The following is a 19189-nucleotide window of genomic DNA, read 5'->3' as shown; positions in this document are numbered from 1 at the left end:
AATTTTAGTTTTTAGGAAGCATATTAGAAATATATCCAAAGTTGGGTTAACTGATGTCATGAATTTAACTTCGTAAAATGTTTTTCTTCTTTTGGATTTTCATCATTACCTTTGTAGGCTATGTTTCCATTGCTCCAGTTGGTCTTCTAGTTTGTGGGCATAATGACTGAAAGAATTTTATAATTTTTGTTTGTTTCTACTTTAGAGGATTTGAAAACACTTGAGAAATAAGTGCTTGGATTCAGACAAATCCTCTTAGGAATAATTTCCTTATCAATTTTTGTGCCTTATACATTTCAAATTGCAAACATGCAACTGCTATTGGATTAGGAGTGGCGCATAGGCTTAGTGTTAGTATATTAGTGCTTTCAGCGTGCTTTTAGATTCCATTGCCTCTTCTAATATTTATAGCTGTAGCTGTGCACTTTCATGCAAAGGTGCCAGTTTTTTTTATTCAAAAAAAAACAAACAAAAAACCCTTACCGTCTAGCTTCTTTAAGCTACACCACACCAGGCTCCGCCTTTCCTTATGCACAGCTAATAAACTTCCTCCGGAAACTATCAAAAAATCTTAAACCCACCAAATAAAACAAGTAGCATGCGTACTTACCTGAATAGCCATCCCGTGCGTTGGTGTTAAGACGAGACATAGGGTTGTTAGACACAGACAAAAGAGCAGAAAAGTCACCGGGAGCCTAGGGTAGAGAGTAGGAGCGCTGCTCGTAGCCATGGTCTCAGGTTGCTTCGTTTCTTCTCTTTGTAGAAATGTAAAGTCTGCGTCTTGGTTCGTGGTCCTTTCCTTGGAGTAGTCTGCTCCTCAACTGATTTCATTATGGTAGATATCTTCTCTTTTATAATAGTCAGTGGACGCAACAGAAACAACACGAATTCCCTACGTTCTCCGTGTTGAACGCTTGTACATGTATATCGAGAATTAGTCATGTGCTATTTTGCCACTTTGGATGTTCCATACCGCATGTATACATGGGGGCTTCACAATAGGCATGAAACCATACATGATAGGGGGGCGGACCGAAATTAAACACTCCGCTAGGTGTCGCACCTCGGTGGATCGATTATATTGCATATCGAACAGTCAGAAAATTCCCCGTGGTTTCGCGCGTGTTGTTGGTTGTTGTTTTCTGGAGGGGGGGGGGGGGATCTAAAAGCTAGCTTGCCGACTGCAGTGGTATATCGTTAGAAACTCCTCTGTAAAATCCCATTGTCATCTCATACTACTACACCATATTGTATAATATAGATTGATTAGCCTAATAGAATGTTATCTTATAATGTACCAGTGGATGCCATACTTTGTGCCTTGTACAATTGTTGTGCAATAAAGTTATTATTATTATATCTCCGTTGTGTACATTCTTTAAGATCTATTTCAATTCTTTTATGTGTGGTGACTTCAAGCAGGCCTTAGATAGATTAAGAGAAGACTGGAGTTTTATTTTTGAATTATAATGTAACGATTACTCAAAGACCTTTACAATAAAAAAAGGTCTTAGCGAGGTCTTCTCAAGAATGTCTGAAACCTTAGTGTGCATACCTCGGGACTGATACTATACTAGCAGATCTCTTTAGATATATAGTATGTTTCTTTCTATATTTTCTTTTCTTAAGCTGGTCTTTTATTCACACGACTTTACAATGTTAATTTTGTTTATCCTTGGCCGGCCTACTAAACACGATACCATAGCGCATGCGTCTTGTTATAGTAAGATTAGCTGTGCCTGACTTTGTTGAGTAAACCGCGCCCCCTAACACAAACCCCTTGTCGGCGGATGTATGTCGTCATTTCTTGTCAAATTTGTCCGCGTTGCGAAGCGAACGTCAGACCGTTTCCTACGGTGCAGTCGCCGTTTCCCCTGCGAACTCCCGACATCGCACGGTCAACACAAAACCGTCGCAGGGTCCGTCCCTGGCCGCAGTTTCGGGGTGACGTCATACCCGAAACCAGTCTCCAAGCAGATGTAGCAGTCGGCGTTATTTTGAGCTTGTTTGGTGCTGCTCTGTACATTTTCGTTGAATTTTTTACACATTTTACAGGCACTATCTGTAAAATATCTGCAAAAGGCGTTTTGTTAAATCTAGGAAAGCGTCCGAAACACCACCAACTTCGCTCAAAACAAGCCCGACAGCTACATCTGCTTGAAAGTTAACCCGAAACCAAACCCGTCGCAAGTTTCGTTCCTTTCAAACCTTCCCGCCTTTTTCCACCAATGGCGTGCCGGCGTTGTTGGTCACGTGACGCTCGGTTTCGGTGACACACCACAACTGTTGAAGGTCTTGTATTGTTGGAGTCATTCTAGTTTTGGGACTTGACGGTGGCTGAATTTACGGCGATTTTTCCACCGCGACGTCTTGAGACACTTGCTGACGATTACTGGAGTACTTTTGGTGGCAACATACCCGAAACAAGGTTTGTGTGAAGTAATTAATTGGGGGTGTCAGGAATTTATAGTTCGACCTTCGATAGCGACCTCGGTAATACTAGTAACTGATCGAATGCTATAGTGCAACAAAAGATATTACAGCAACCGATTGCAGGAAGGGTTATAGGGTGTGTTAGACAATGTTGGTATTTTTCCAGCATTGATTAGTTGATATTTTTAGTCTTTTTTTTTTGTTAATTTTCTCAGCGTTTTCTACATTTTTTTGCCTTCCTTGAAATTTTAATGATATCTCCTCACAAACTGGTGCATTTTCTAACCACCATATGTTATATTTTTCGTATGTTGTGTTTTGATTGTCCAGCGTGTGTACATATGTCACGTTGTTCTAGTGGTTTTAGTAACCAACACATCGGTTAAACGTGACAAACGAATCCCAACATCTGCTTGGAGATTTCGCACATTTTGTTTAGTTTCATTGTGGGGTATTTATATATTTCTTAGTTTGGCTGTTTTGGACCCACAGCCAGGGCTACCCAACTAGCCTGAGGCTATTACAAAGGGCTAGCCCTGCTGACAAAAACAAGACATTTCAATGTACAGTATAACGAGCTATAACAATATTCTAGATCATGTACAGTATCTAATCTACATCTACAGTCAGTTTAACGCAATCCTTCTCAAGTTATCATAAAATACTCCCGCACCTTTCGGTGTCATGATGGGGGCGCTGTCCATGTTCGTTTCTGTAGTCCTTGGGCCAAACAGAGGGGGCTTGTCAAATGGGGTGTGTTCAACTACGTATATCATAGTTTCATGCTATTTCCCAAAAATGCTGAGTGCTAAGGAGTGAAGGCAGTATGTAACGTCACCATGTCATTTTTCTATGCTAACTTTTCGCTATGACCCGCCCGCGACCTCACGAAAACAAAGCGACAGTGTATTTTCTTAAGCCTCTACTTCTGCAAGCGATACCCCGAATCTTTGTTCGTCTGAAGCACTTTCAGGTCAGATTTCAACAGAGATATATTTGGAATACAAGCTGGTATCCTCAAATCGCGATTTGCGAAGGCCTCCTCCCTGTGTACAGGGGTTTGTCAGCGACCATTTCCGCCACCCCTGCCTTGAAGATTTGGGTTTGGTAATTTTCGGTCCTATAAGGATCGGTAGTTCGGCTTACGAACTGTCACAAAAATGTGCAAGATGAAAATATATTTCCCATCGTCATCCTCTTGATCCAAGAAAAGTTTCCGACACGCCTTCGGTCACAATCGGGTGTACGTGATACAAGTATCCAAGCAGACCGCTGGCCCATCTGATACTTTAAGAACATCATCATGCGGCTTATTCGATCCAAAAACAAAAACTCATGCTCTCGAACTCTCTCGTCATGACATGGGTTATTGTTCCTCCCCCACATTTACGGGATCTTACGGCAATCTCCGAGCATGTCTCGGGGGCAAAACTCGTGGCGGTTTCTGAAAGGGTTCCACATTTGATCGGGGGCTAGACTGTCAGACTTTGGGGGTGGGGTAGCCTCCAAGCATCTTGGTCTGCCCCCGTCCTTGTACATTTGTAAATATGTAATTACTAACATTAATAACTAACATCACTAAGTTCACTTGTCCTGTTCTTTGCACATGTTCTCGTCTATCCCTAATTCCTACACATTGCTTGTAACCGTTACTGCATTAGCGCAGCTGGGCGGCCGTCAGAAACTATGACGGTATCACAACCACCTTGAGGAGTCATCAACACTAACGACAGAAAGAAAGAGGTTGTTTTCTTCATTTCATTTCTTTGTTAAGAAATTATGGCCTCTTCCGTTTCATATTATATTGCTATAGACAGATAGTCTGAAAGGCATCAGTTAGATACTTGTCACTGTACTGTGTGCACTCTGTGTTACACAGACTAAGTTGCTATTGCGCGGTCTTGTCCCTGTACTAGTACGTAGTAGCGATCTGTGGTCTGTGAGACAATCTGTATGCTAGCGAAGTCTCTGTGGCGCAATCGGTTAGCGCGTTCGGCTGTTAACCGAAAGGTTGGTGGTTCAAGCCCACCCAGGGACGAAGCAGACCCGTTATTTTGTTGGTGACTCGCAATTTTGCTTCTGCATGGCAGTGTCTGTATGACGTCGCCTCAGTAATGACGTCGCCACCCCGTAAACCCTACAGTACAGTAGCGACATCTAGCGAGATGTAGCTTAAGTGTGTAAAAAATTCGTCGTTTTCGTCACATTTAGCGCACCGTTTACACCTTTTTACAGTATGCGTTTAAAAAGGTTATACCTGGGAATTATGATTTTTCTAAGAGCTGAACTGAGAGGTTTTTAATCTTTTTGTGCGCTATAATATTTCTTTTGTCTGCGGCCGGAGTTACGGGTCCCGGGGCCTCTGCCAAGCACGGCAGCCTCACCAGATGTCACCTGTTCAACAGCAGCTACAGTGTGACACCTGATACAGGTATGACGTCATGACGCTTTGTCTGGAAAAAAATGAAATGTAAAATTCAAACACGGGTGTCAAGAAAATCAAGGAGGTTAAAATAGGAACCTCTTGAGAAAATCAAGCTTTTCCGTTCACGGAAATACGCACTGCACGCAATATCGATGTTCTTTGCTATGCATTAAAATCCCGCCAGAGGACGCTGCTACACTGTCATAAGACAAACTGGACCAGAGCAATTGAGCAGAACGGGGAGGGGAATTATAATTATTGTTTTTGTCTTTTTCATGATAAACTATTGAAAAGGATACTATTTTACTAAATTTGAATAAACTAGGTCAATGTAATAATTTTAGATTACCAAAAAAGAGGGGACAGTAGATATAATTGATACAGTCACCCCTTAGTAGCATAATGGTACCACCCTACGGTTTCCAAGATGCCCATGTTGGACAAGACCACCTTGCAAGATCATATTACGGTAAAGTTTAAGCCGTAACCTGAGCTTGTCACGGATCTATGGACCTTAGAAATTCTCCAGTAGCGTCTTGACCACCTTCCTGACGTAGTACTCCAAGATTTATCGCGAAAACGGAGCGCCAGGAGCTAGATTTAAGGACTCGAACGTGGAGTTGTGCAAACATCTCGTACCTGGACCTCCGCCATCTTGTCCCGTGTTGTGCGCTGGAAGAACTAAGAGTAAAACACGATGTTTCTCCGCTTTCTACAATTGTTTCCCGTCGTTCTAGCCACATTATGTTACGCTGCTATTGCAGGTAGGTACACAAGGGGTTGTCACAACTTCTACGTGGAGAATTTGTTGTGTTTTTGAAGGTTTTGGCTGAGCGAAAAGGGGGCCAGGGAGGGGTTTTTATCATTGATATTTATCTACACAAGTATGTAAACATCAGTACAGGAACAGTCTGTATCCGGTGATAGAAAGGGATATTTAAAATAACTTGTCCTGTTTCCGGGTACATTAAACGATGACGGTAAAGATTATAGGTCAAATATAGATCTAGGGATGTTGACATAGCTATTATGTCTGCATAGCGGTTTGTTGCAAACTTGGAAAAACAAATTTGTAACGTTAACGGGACCAGTCCTAATTAAACAAAGAAAAAAATGTCAGAATATGTGTCTGGTTCCATTACATACTGTATACCTTGGAATATGCACAAAGTATTCTTTGTCACATTTATTAGATTTTAACTTTATCATATGCTTTTTGTGTCTGTGTCCTCAACTTGTCACACTTAACACGACCTTCCTCACTAAGAGTCACTTCACTGATCAGGTGAGAATGAGTTTCTAGCTTCAGTTAGGGTCCAGATAGGATTATAAATGGAGGTCCTGTGTTTGAGGAGAGCCACACCTCTATCAGACTTATCAAAATATGATATACTGTACACGTAATATCGACTTAAAAGGGTCCTTCCAGAGGTGAGAGGATCAAACCTTACAGTTCGTATATAGGCTACAGAATCTAATCTCCAAGCAGATCTATAGGTTGCGAAGGCCGCATCAAACTGGCAGAGGAAGTATGTTACTATGAGACTTGGGTACCAGTTGGATACGGTCTTTGCCTACCCGTAGGTCTGCTTGGAGGCTAACAAAATCTTCAGCGAGTTGAAGTTAATTCTGATAGCCTCAAAAGAAAGAAGAAGATAGACTTGAAGAGTGATTGACAGCCATGTTGTTCTACGTTCCGCAGATGCGGACCCCTGCAGTGACAGCGGCCTTCGGTACTGTGAGGTCCTCAAGCCGTATGTATCATCGCCATGGCAACCGACGCTGGAACTCCTGCCTGGAGACAACGTAACGCTCCGCTGCGATTGCGAACAGCACTTGGGATTGAACGTAAGGAAATTCCTTGTTACAGCGCCATGTCATGATGAAATGTGCTGTCAAAATTTACTTTGGTCAATATACCAACGGAGACCATGCATATAAGTATGCGAACTACGAATCTGACCTGGTATTAAAAATAGTGTTGGTTGGGAGAGGTGTCTCCACATGAATTCAATTTGTTGGTTCTACTAGGGTTTTTCTGAAAATTTCAAAGATCAACGTTAAATAAAAAATCTGAGTCTGTACCTTGGTACACAATCTTTCAGCATTTTCCTTCTAATAAAAAGTTCTATGTTTTCCTCTCTGGTTGTCTTGTCTGCTTGCTGAAATTTTGCTAAGAACTGTCAGAGAAACTAGAAAATAGATTGGTGTTGCTCAATGCAAGGTCATTTCACCACTTGAACTATACATATTTTCATTGTAAGTTCAGCACTTGAACTACATTTAAGTTGATGGAAGATGAATATGCTAGGAGATAGCGTGGCCTTGAACTTGAAGGCTTGCAGACTGTATATTTTTTTGCTTATGTTTAGATATTTGGTGAAAACTTTTTGTCCTGTCATTTCTCCAGGCTGCAGGTGCAATATGGATGGGCTGGTTCAAAGACAACACCACAGCATCCGTCCGCTTGGGACGTTTCACCTACAGCGAGAAGAACGCCGACAACTTCAGCATAAGCTACGCCCTGTCGAACGTTCAGAAACACGACAGCGGGTCATACGTCTGCCAGGCCAAGTCCACGGGGAACCTCCTCCGAGGAAACGCGACGGGTGTCCACATCATGGTGGCAGGTACGACTCTTCATATCTGACTTGTGAACTATTTTTATACTAGTAGGTCTAGTCAGTTTTGGGTGGTGCACATAGAAAGTGGCAGATAAATGAATTCTTCCATGAACTTTTCATATTTTGGGATGGTTTTTAAGTAAACGTACATGAAAACCCACATTTATTGGTATAATATATGATGTTTACTTTACCTTTTCTTCATTTACTTGATATGTGTAAAAAAACTCTGCTAAAAATGCACTTTTGAATTAGGGTCAGGTCACTTTGAAGTCTACTTCTTTCTTGCTGACTCTGGTCCAAATGGGTAGGAAGCTAAACATAAGGTGACATATGTTGCCCCTAGCAAACTCATTTTTAGAAAAACAAATTAATTGATACTCAATTCCCCTTTCAGAGCCCCTGCTGGAAACCCCTAACATCACCTCAGACACGCCCTTGCCGGACTCCGTCGACCTTGGAACGAACGTGACACTCTGGTGTGAGACCCAAGCCTACCCCCACCCCCTCTTCAACTGGACAAAGGACGGAAAGGCTATACCCACCAATCACAGCACGGCTACAGATCACATGACTATACAAAGGTTTAGCCAATCAGACGAGGGATTGTACGCCTGTGTTGCGTGGAACGTTTTGGGAGAGAAACATTCGCAGCAGCTGCAGCTGACAGCAAAACCCCCGGGTAAGACACATCATTTTACGAAAACAAGGAATGCATTGTAAGGCCTTACATGTAGCAACAAAATTTCTTGAAGGCATATTGGCATACAAATTTCAGAACTTTTGTATCGCGACTCCTAGCTCTCATAATTCATTAACCTAATATCATTATATTTGTCTAGGAAACAAGTATATTTGTAGCCTGAGTGTCATCCTGATTAGTTCCAGGCTAAACTAAACTAAACAGAATGACACTCAGGCTAGTATATTTGTTAAAGTGGCCTAAATTCCAAAATGTACTTTTAAAGGAAGTACAGTACTGTGGAAGACATTTCGTTTTGGGTATCTAGATTGTAATTCATTTGTTTCTTTATTTCAGATGGAGGGCTTCCGATGTTGATCATTATTGCCATTGTATCTGGGGTGATGGTTTTTGTCATTGTTGTTGTTGTAGCAATAACGGTGTTTGCCTATCGCAGAAGAAGACATTGGAAACATTGTAAGTGCTTCCATATCCTTGTGTGCCAGTTATTCCATTTATTACTGAATGGTTGTAGTACTAGACTAATTGTAGTTACTTTAAAGGAGATCCCTGCTTTTAGTGATATTTGAGAAAAAGTACTATCTAAATTGGATGAACTGAAAACTGTTGTTTTATTATTTTTTCAAACCTGAATCTGTCTAAGATTCATCTGCATTGCCTGGAAAGGAATCAGCTATGAGTGTGTAGACTGGGTTTGAGAATGCTTGGGTCAAATTGTTTTGCACATATGATTTACTGTTTTGGTTTTTATGGGTGGACATCTGATTGTTTCAAAATGATGTTTTTTTGTGTTTATGATCTGGTGGTGTCTCAACATATTGATAATATTCTGTTATGCAAGTTACCACTTTTCTGTTTTTCTCTCTTGTAAGTTATTACCAGTGACTAAAGGGACTGTAAAATTGTACCTAAATAAATTAGAAAAATAAATGAATGAAAAGGACCTTAAGTTTTGCTTGGTGCCAGTTTGCATCAAAACAAAATCCTTGATATTTTTCCTTCTTCCAGGTCGACTTGATAGTGACAGTGACGTTGAAGGAGACTCCAGTGAAAGTGTGGACAACATCTCAAAAGAATACGACTTCAGCGTACTCTGCTGTAAAGACGACAGATCGTGGGCTGAGACAAACATCGTAAACAAACTGGAAGAGCAGAAACAAAAAGGCTACTTCCACTACAGAGACGACGTGGGAGGCGACAGTGTTTTCCAGTTTCTAAACAGTATAGAAAAAAGTCGACACATCATAGTCGTCTATTCCCCCTCCGCAACTTCCGACGAGTGGTTCCAAAAGGGATACCAGACCGCGGTAGCAGAAAAACTAGACGGAAACTTGAAAGGAAGAGTTGTCCCTGTGTTACAGGGTGGCTTTGAGAGAAGAAATTTGCCGCTGGCACTAAAGGATCGCGTGCCGCTTTCAGTGGAGGAGCCGAGGTTTTTCGAGAGATTGCAGAGAAGTTTGTCGAAGGATAGCGACTATGAATCAGCTGGACCGTCTGAGGCATCTTCTGAGGAGTCTGTCTTGGACAGAATAAGTGTGATTTGATGTGATTGTGTGAGGGGGTCTGCATGGGGGGAATGCAGTCAAACATGCCTAGTCAGCTGGTCACTATAGAAAGGATTGTTAATGCTTGATCCAAAGAGAAAAACAATCATGTAAAGGACATTTAAAAAGTGGCTATAAGATATCTAAGTCATCCTTACTCAGAGGTGGTCACTTGTACAGGTTTGCCTGTACTCAAAATCTTGGCACTCAAGTCAAAATACATTGCAGTAGATTCACACTTGCCATATATTCAACCAATGACTGATTACACTTTACTTTGAATAATGGAGGTCCAATTATGAATTTTGTAAATAGACACTGAAGCTAAATTATAAATTGACTACTGTCACTATGACAAATTAAAAATGGCCAATTATGTCTTGAGAAAGAAAAATGTAAAAAAAATTGTAAAATGTTGCAAGTATTTTCATGTAAGGTCCTGTGTTTGACAAGAGCCACACCTCGAGCATGTTAAAGAACCCACTGCACTTATCGTAAAAGAGAAGGTGTCTAACGCGGATGCAGCTTGTACAAAACTGGTGTGCTATGCCTAAAGGTGGTTTACTACTAGTAGTTATACGGAACAAACAAACATGTTGTAGATTTAACATTCTCCCTGTCAACAGTCATATGTAGCCTTATGGCTCAATATAGTTGGGGAGCAGGTAAAACACCATGTAGCATCATTAAGTACATATGATGACAAATCATTAGCTGTAATATAACTAGCCACTGTTGCGTGCCTACTTATGCTAGGGTAACATTTCCCAACCGGGCTGTTTGCGAAAAGAAATATTTATAAGTGTATATCAATAAATGTGGCCAAGCTATGCATAATAATTTTTGGTACGTTTTGTATTTTTTGTTGACTTCTATATCATACTTTTTGTTCCAAAAGACTGCCCGGATTGGAAATGTGGCCAAAGCACTAGCTGGTGTGTTACTCTTGAGGACAGTTGGTTTATACAAAATGATACAGAACCTGTGAATAGTTTCATCAGGTTAGTAAATCTCTTGGAAACAGGTTTCTCCAATGCAACCAAGTGCTTATAGGTAAAGCTAGCTGCAGTTTGAAGTCGAACCAGTCACGACTACCCTGTGCAAGGTGGCAGACAGTCCAATGAAAACCAGTTACTAGTAGATACATGTATCAATTCTCAGATGTCTGTCATTTCATTTCTATGCAGTTGTACATATGGGTGTTGTCTGTATGTCTATCATTAGATCGTTTATCAAATGTCTAAAGTGAACAGTGCCGTTGAATAATTGATGTTTAACATTTTCAGCAGTTATATGTGTTTCGTGCCATTGAATGGCTTTGTGTGCAATTTGTCCTCAGGACAAAAATCTTATGCAAAAATCTTACGCAAGATGTAAATAATTTTTTCTTTGGTGCAAATTTACATATATGCTGGAAGAAAGCACAGATGCGATATATTAGTACAAACAGGTTACAGATGACACATTATGCAGTCAGTGAAAAGAGCAGTTATGGCTAATTTGCTAAAGTTAATACTGTAGTTTTAGCATGACCTTGTGGGCATACTGTAGCATTTAGATAAACATAGCATTTAGACTACCCAAAGTGTCTCTGTGGAATTTAGATACTCTGCCCTTGCTGCAAGCACATTGTGGAAGAAACTTGCAACATAAGTGACAATAAAACTATGATAAACTGATGAGATGGCATATTTCATTTGGAATTATTACATCCCAAAATGGGGGGCATGAAGAGTGTTTTCTAAAAAAAGGATGGCAGGGCCAAGACTAATTCAACACATGGAAAAGATGGACAGTGGATTCAGAAATAGTGCTCAACAAAACTTCTTTTAATGAATAAGCCCAAGAGGGACAGTTGTATATAGTTTATCTGTACTACAAAAATATACTTTTTAAGTAACTTAGAAATGTACAAAAGTAATGAAAGATTTGAACTACATTGTACTACTATATCTGATGATAACACAGGTATTTTCTATATGAGTGCTGAAACATGAATCACTAAATCTTCTAATCTAACATCCAAACAAAAAAGTCAAATTTGCTAAACTAAAGCCACAGAAACCAAATTCATACATGTCCGTACCTACATGTACAGTGATTTAAGCCTTTCTTCTTTTTCCGTAGAAAAAAATTGCTCCCAATTCATAGAACTTAAAAGGACAGTTATTTTGTGACCTGCAAAATAATACATTGTTGTGGGCCATGTCTATCAACATGCATGCCATATATGGGCCTTTTGCATGGTAAAACTGTCATGAAACTATAGAAAACACAAGCACATGTCTACCAAAAAAAGGAATGGCAAGCTTAAGTGCCTATTATCACAGATCTGGTCTCTAGTTAATATCCATAAGTTTCTGTAGCTTAACAAAATCTCATATGACCAAATGTAACGTTAGGCCTTACAACAGTTTCTACAGCCTTGCCTGCTACAGTCCTGTTACATTTATGGCCAAAATACTTCAAAAAGAGAGGATATACCAACACTATCAAAAAGCTACTAGAACGTAAAGAAGTTGTGAAACGTAAAGTGAGCTAGATTTCCTCTTCTTATTTTGTCCTCTGCACAAGACTTCTGGCCTGAAAAGGATATTATTCGTAGATGGAAAGTTATGTGTCCAGATCAAACGCTGATTAAATATTCCATCAATACTCTGACTAGCATCTATGTTTGGCAAAAAGACTTCAAAATAAGACAATATGTCAACACTATCACAGCTTGTGAACCAGGTTTAGTGTCTCAAAAGTATATTATTCATAGACGAACAGCTGTGTCCAAGTGGAACTCTGAGGTTACAGCCCAGTGAAGTATCTCTGCCAGATGGCTTCTACCTCCAAACTGTAGTCATGTTTGCTTCCTGGGCCGCTAGGGGGGATGTACGGACCCGTGTTCAGTCTCTGGAGTCGACCAATGAGGCGGTCTCGCCCGGGTGGGGGTTTGGGGTCAGGGTAGGTCTCATGCAGAGGTTCCTTGGGGTCCAGGTCCAAACCAACCACTATGAAGTCATGGAGGTGCCTGGGAAGGGAGTTGGCAAACAGTGGTGTGAGACTGTGGGTATCATCTCTAATAGGGGTTTTACATTTACAAAGTTAATGTGTTATTAAAGAAAGTTTCCTTTGTATTTATCATATAAAAGACTCACTTAGTTCCAATGTTACAACAATGCATACTGGGATGTTGAAGACATATACCGGTAGATATACACTCACAGATACACACTGAATATACATATACAACACACGCAAAGACACGCAATGACTCACAAGAAAATTTCTGCCACAGGGTATATAAAAACCAGGGCTGTCTTCAGGCTCATGGCAATATTGATACGGAGCACTGGGAGGACCTTGCAAGTGACCGTTCCAGGTGGAGATGCACACTGTTCAGACAGCTCAAATCAGGAGAAGTCAGACTGATGCACAGCGCAGAAGAAAAGCGGATCCGCAGAAAAGAGCTTTGCAACAGAACTGAGTCAGCTTACAGATGTGATTTTTGTGGCAGAGACTGCCATTCTCGTATAGGGCTGTTTAGCCATAGTCGATGCTGTAGGGCTGTTGTGAATTAGGATTTTACCATGGTCAATACTGACCGACGGAGGCCATATACACATGTCTTCAGGACACATCCCTCTGCTTGTTGGGACGGACATAAATTTCACCCCGTCAGTCAACAAAATGTATGAAAATGTATTATTGAAAGCTTAGAATTACAAACATGTATTCAACAAAAGAAAATTAACAACATGGGCTCCCAAACACTGGTACAAAAAAAAATTTCAAGCTGGAGACAGCCTCAACTTACTATGTATAGAAATGATTAGAAATTGGAGTTTTGTTAGTCACGTTTCAAGTCTCATAAAATGCTCCGGGTGCCTTTAACGGCTGGTTTCACATAAGGAAAAATACCGAAACTAATGATTAAACCAACTCGATCATAACTGGTACTGTTACGCTATATCAAAATGCATTCTAGCCCTTATTGTATTGTATTAGTTATTAGGATGCTAAATCAAAATGTATGCTAGCCCTTATTGTATTGTTTTATCAATTAGGATGTTAAGTTTTATTCTATACTTCTACTTTGTATTATGTTTACGAATTCTTGCCATACTTTGTACCATGTACAATTGTCGTGCAATAAAGTTCTTCTTCTTCTTCGTATTAAAACAAAAGAAGAAAACCGCACCTCTCCAGCCCGGTAAACTGCGGGTGTTTCGGGCCGTGGTGGTGACAGTCGGGGATGTTACAGTGTCTGCCGGGTTGCTCCTCCCCCTCCCACGTGTGCAGAACACCGTTAACAAACAGGTACCAGCTGTCCTTGTTCTGTCTCAAACATGCCACCATGTCCACCTGTAACATACAACAAGGCAATCTGAGATGGCAGACTTCACCCCCTCACATCTGCTATCCTTGTTCTGTCTCAAACAAGCCACTATGTCCACCTGTAACATGCAACAAGGCAATCTGAGATGGCAGACTTCACCCCCTCACACAGGTACGGGTACCAGCTGTCCTTGTTCTGTCTCAAACAAGCCACAATGTCCACATGTAACATACAACAAGGTAGTCAGAGATGGCAGACTTCACCCCCTCACATCTGCTATCCTTGTTCTGTCTCAAACAAGCCACTATGTCCACCTGTAAACAACAAGGCGATCTGAGATGGCAGACTTCACCCCCTCACACCTGCTGTCCCTAGTCTGTCTCAAACAAGCCACCATGTCCACTTGTAACATACAACAAGGCGATCAGAGATGGCAGACTTCACCCCCTCACATCTGCTATCCTTGGACCTGTCTCAAACAAGCCACAATGTCTACCTGTAAGAACAAGGCGATCAGAGATGGCAGACTTCACCCATTCACACAACACACAGGTACAGGTACCAGCTGTCCTTGTTCTGTCTCAAACAAGCCACCATGTCCACCTGTAACATACAACAAGGCGATCAGAGATGGCAGACTTCACCCATTCACACAACACACAGGTACAGGTACCAGCTGTCCTTGTTCTGTCTCAAACAAGCCACCATGTCCACCTGTAACATACAACAAGGCGATCAGAGATGGCAGACTTCACCCATTCACACAACACACAGGTACAGGTACCAGCTGTCCTTGTTCTGTCTCAAACAAGCCACCATGTCCACCTGTAACATACAACAAGGCGATCTGAGATGGCAGACTTCACCCCCTCACACAGGTACGGGTACCAGCTGTCATTGTTCTGTCTCAAACAAGCCACCATGTCTACCTGTAACATACAACAAGGCAATCTGAGATGGCAGACTTCACCCCCTCACACAACACACAGGTACAGGTACCAGCTGTCCTTGGTCTGTCTCAAACAAGCAACAATTTATGGCAAATGTGGCAAAGTTCTTTGTGGCAAATGTGCAGATGTTGGCATATTGGCGCATAAAACCAGCGTGTGTTTTTTGGCACACTTAAGTCACACAGATTAGCCGAGAGGCTTGGTAGGCATCACTCCACTGTCATGTTAAGTGCCTTTTCCAAGAGTACAACATCAGGGCTTGGCTAGTATTGGTTCTAAGCTCAACGCTGTAACCGTTATGCCACACCAACACCACTGAACAATTGCAATAAAAGCAATAACAATGCATTAAGAGACGGCAGACTTCACCCTCTACTGTCATGTCATGTTGAAACTGCAGTGCGGAAACAGACTATCACGAACACACAAACTGTACTGTCTTGAATATCAAGACAAAAGTGAATTGATTAATTTCATTACATACCATCCACCCCTTCTGTGGAAAGTGGTCCAGTCCACTGAGCAGGACCACGTTGTAATGAAGAATGGCTTCGTACCCTTCTTCTGGGCCGGGCCACTCGTCCAACGGGAGCCTTCAAAACAGACATTTCAAAAGAATCATTGCAATGTTCTTTGTTGCTGTACATATATATGTGAGTCTATTATGACATTGTATATAACATTCCTCTTATGGACAGTACCGTTTTTGGAAGTTCGGAAGAAAAATAAAGGGCTCATATGATCAAGGTCTCAAAATACTTTTATTTTCTGTAGAAGCTAGGTACTCATTTTCACCTGAGTGAAGTGGGGAAAGTTGTGTAAAGTGGTTTTCCTGAGGACACAACGCCAATGAGACAAAATTAGGGGACCCCGGATTTGATCCCAGAACCTCTGGGTTCTGGGCCAAACACCCTGCCACTGCGACGCCACAACATGTAAGGCAAATGTCCATGACTAATCTTTATCCAGTTATAGATATTAATTTTTCTATTTTAGATCATTAGATAATTTACTTAGACTACAACATACTTAGAGGGTGTCTGTGTCTCGTCCGGCACCTTGAGAACCACGCTTGTACCACTTCTCTTCACCTCCCTCACCTGTCCCACCAGGTGATACAACGTCTTCTCATCCTGACGGGACATCTTAAGGAGCGTGGGGACAGGTAACCCACCTGGGGGGCATCTGCGCAGGTGTTCAGGCTTACCTGGGACGTCCCACCTGCCCAGGTCAGGGGATAACAGCTTGGGCACACCTGTGGAATAATGAAGGAATTCAGGGCTTATCAATTCATCATCATCATCATCGGTCGACCCCCAGGGGGCAAGTCCATGCACAACTTCGGTCCACACCAGTCTATCTGCCATGGCCGCACTAAGGTCTTCCATGTGAATTGAGGTGTCTCTAGATAGAGCCCTGGGGAAAGTCAGCTTATCAATTGATGAATGCTCAATCAATCCATCAATTCATTAATCCCTCAATTAATTGACCTCCTAAGTAATCATAAGCTAGGTACAGTTTAGTCAAGCTGTGGATCGGAGTGATGGAAGAACTCAGGACTTAGCAATCAATCAATTGATCAAGCAAGCAAGCAATAACGTGACGTCATCCCAGCAGTGGATTGATCACTCCTTGACAAAGACCGATGTCGTACGGTCGAAAATTTGGGTAAGTCCAATTCTTGTGTTAGAAATTACAGTTTAAACTTGTTTAAGAATGATTTCTACCAACACAGATGAACTTTCAAGCTAAGCAAGCAATAAGCAAGCAATAAGCAATCATAGTAGTGTGTGTAGTCCAGTGGTTGGCGAAGAAGCCTGAGAAAGGGTTGTAGTCCTTAACTTAAGAAGGAACGTAAAGCCGTTGAACTATTTTACAACATGCAGTCTTTGAAACTCCTTTTTTTTAAAACTTTTTTCAAACATTTGGTGAGTCCAATCTTTGCATTGAAAAATAGACCAGCTTTTTCCATTGAAAAAAAACAAAACACGTACCTTGTTTGTGAGACAGGCGAGGCAGTATGAGTACACTGAGCGCCCAGGCGTGCAGCAAGTAGCAGGGGTCATGGCCTGACCTTTGACCTGACTGCCCCGTCACGACCTCTCCCCAGCAGCGTGGGGTCATGGAGTGGCTGCCTAGCAACAGCCAACCATACCGCTGGGCATCCTCTGGGGAACAGGAGTGTGGAGAAACAGTAAAATTTTGTAAAAAGCTTTCATTAAGAACTAGTTTATGCATTTGGTGCAATGGCCTAGTGGGAAGTGTTCGTGAGTTCAATCCCTGGCCGAGTCATACCAAAGACTTTAACAATGGTACAGACTGCTTTCTCTGCTTAGCACATTTAACAGTATGAGAGTTAAACCCAGTCACTACTAATAGTGGACCAGCCCCCTACTGTAGTGATTTCACAAAGTAGTGTGACCCAAAGGCTACTGAAACAGAGATGGGCGCTGCCCTATGCGGGAAGGACTTTAACTTTTGATCTAATTTTTGATAATACATACATAATACAAACAAGATGAAAATGTTTGGTCATGGTTTTATGGTGACAAAATCTACTTAAGAGTTATACTGTTAAGACCACAAAGTCATAATCTGTTTTCCTCACCTTTGCTAGCAGACAGCTGGCAAGACCTCATAATAGTCTGAAAAGAACAGAGCAAAAATATAACAATTTTTGAATGAATTTTAGTGTTCTTGATTTTGCAGGATAAAATATATCATACTGCAGAATTCACACTGTATTTTCATCATTATTTCCTGCACAAATTTGAAGCTTTTGAATCTGCAATTGATACTAAGCTAAAATCAATGAAAAAAAAATCACAGACACATGAACATTACCTACCTTGGCATTCCAGGCAACATTTCCACTGCTGCCCTGCTGTGTGTTGTACAAGTTACTCCACATGTCTCCTTCCCTGTGAAGTCAACATGATTATCTTAGATAAAGTTATTTTCTTTCTTTACCAGGGTAGCTCTGTCAATATCTGAGCACCGGGAGAGGTCCTGGAAAAATACAATGTCATACAAAAGGAGAAAACTTGACAGAACAGCTCATAAAATCAAAACTGTGGTCCTAATGCAGAACATTGTAGTCTACAAGAACCAGGCAAGAGTTTTGCTTTAGATTAATTACTTTCCTAACATATCACAAAAAAAGTTTTTTTACAGCCTGTTTTATGGGCTACAGATTCAATCACAATGTGAAGGGCCTAACTGGCAAAAAAAGGTGATAGTCACCAGTTATGTCAATCCTTCCACAAATGTGGTAAATCTCAATAGATGAATAAACTGTTATAACATGAGGTGAGTTGATGAAAGTTAGACATCCAGGTAGTAAGATACGCCAAAAAAAATTACTCAAGCAACTGGATAAAATTTTGAACAAGAGTCTTAGGACCCAAAATCTCCATGAAACTTTTTTTTGTATTAAACCAGTTCCCCCCATTCTATATCGCTCAATGGTATGACCCCCGGCCACCTGCAGCTGTCGGGGGCTCAGGTTCCACAGTGACCCACTTTCGCTATCAACAGCTACTAACAGCTGTTAGAAGTGCCACAATGGCCAACACTGCAAATATAGATTTTCCCATTACTTAGGCAAATTAAGTCCAATTTGCATAATTTGCACTTCATTGTATACAACCCTCTCTAAGCTACCTGCCAAGTAAATAACATGAAAATCTGTCGCTCCTTTCTTCAGTTATTCTCCTTTGAAGATTTTGACAAATACGCCATTACAGTTCCAGTGACACATACGGTACCAGAGGGCCCAAAATCGACCTTGACCTTTCTCCTCCCCACACCTTCCCACATAACAAATATCATTACAATTCATCTACACGTTCTATAGTTATGCTGATTTTACGCATCCGGTGACACATACATACACACACGGTGACACATTCATACACACACGCGCACACACACGCAAACACACTAACTTTGCATGATTTCACTTCAGTGTGTACATCTCTGTCCAACCTACCTGCGTACCAAATAACATGAAAATCTGTTGTTCCTTTCTTCAGTTATTCCCCTTTAGAACATTTTTACAAATAGGCCATTGCAGTTCCAGGGACACAAACCAGGGGGCCCAAAATCGACCTTGACCATTCTCCTCCCAGCGCATACCCACATACCAAATATCATTACAATCCATCTACACGTTCTACAGTTA

General features: G+C 41.3%; 2 protein-coding genes, 1 long non-coding RNA gene and 1 other non-coding gene across 4 annotated transcripts; 3 read left to right on the top strand and 1 right to left on the bottom strand.

Annotated features, from left to right (window-relative positions):
* The first annotated feature begins 4397 nt into the window (after positions 1-4397).
* Positions 4398-4471, top strand: Trnan-guu (transfer RNA asparagine (anticodon GUU)). Its single transcript has one exon. It is a non-coding gene; the product is annotated as a tRNA-Asn (tRNA).
* A 785-nt stretch (positions 4472-5256) lies between these two features.
* LOC136422502 (vascular endothelial growth factor receptor 2-like) lies at positions 5257-8205 on the top strand. The gene is made up of 4 exons (XM_066410274.1): positions 5257-5622; positions 6561-6706; positions 7269-7488; positions 7880-8205. Exons 1-4 carry the CDS (start codon positions 5556-5558, stop codon positions 8203-8205), a joined length of 759 nt encoding a protein of 252 aa, XP_066266371.1. The 5' UTR covers positions 5257-5555.
* Positions 8206-8524: 319 nt separating this feature from the next.
* Positions 8525-9947, top strand: LOC136423430 (uncharacterized). The gene is made up of 2 exons (XR_010753736.1): positions 8525-8641; positions 9194-9947. It is a non-coding gene; the product is annotated as an uncharacterized lncRNA (long non-coding RNA).
* A 1590-nt stretch (positions 9948-11537) lies between these two features.
* LOC136423108 (uncharacterized) lies at positions 11538-17934 on the bottom strand. Its single transcript, XM_066411130.1, has 7 exons — positions 17855-17934; positions 17615-17651; positions 17001-17174; positions 16036-16261; positions 15491-15599; positions 13919-14082; positions 11538-12748 (listed from the first exon to the last, which is right to left on the bottom strand). Exons 1-7 carry the CDS (start codon positions 17915-17917, stop codon positions 12526-12528), a joined length of 996 nt encoding a protein of 331 aa, XP_066267227.1. The 5' UTR covers positions 17918-17934; the 3' UTR covers positions 11538-12525.
* Between the last annotated feature and the right edge of the window lie 1255 nt (positions 17935-19189).

Source organism: Branchiostoma lanceolatum, chromosome 17 (genome assembly GCF_035083965.1).
Source record: "Branchiostoma lanceolatum isolate klBraLanc5 chromosome 17, klBraLanc5.hap2, whole genome shotgun sequence".
NCBI classification, from domain to species: Eukaryota; Metazoa; Chordata; class Leptocardii; order Amphioxiformes; family Branchiostomatidae; genus Branchiostoma; species Branchiostoma lanceolatum.
Note: the sequence above shows the minus strand (reverse complement) of the source record. Positions and strands in the feature narration are given on the sequence as shown.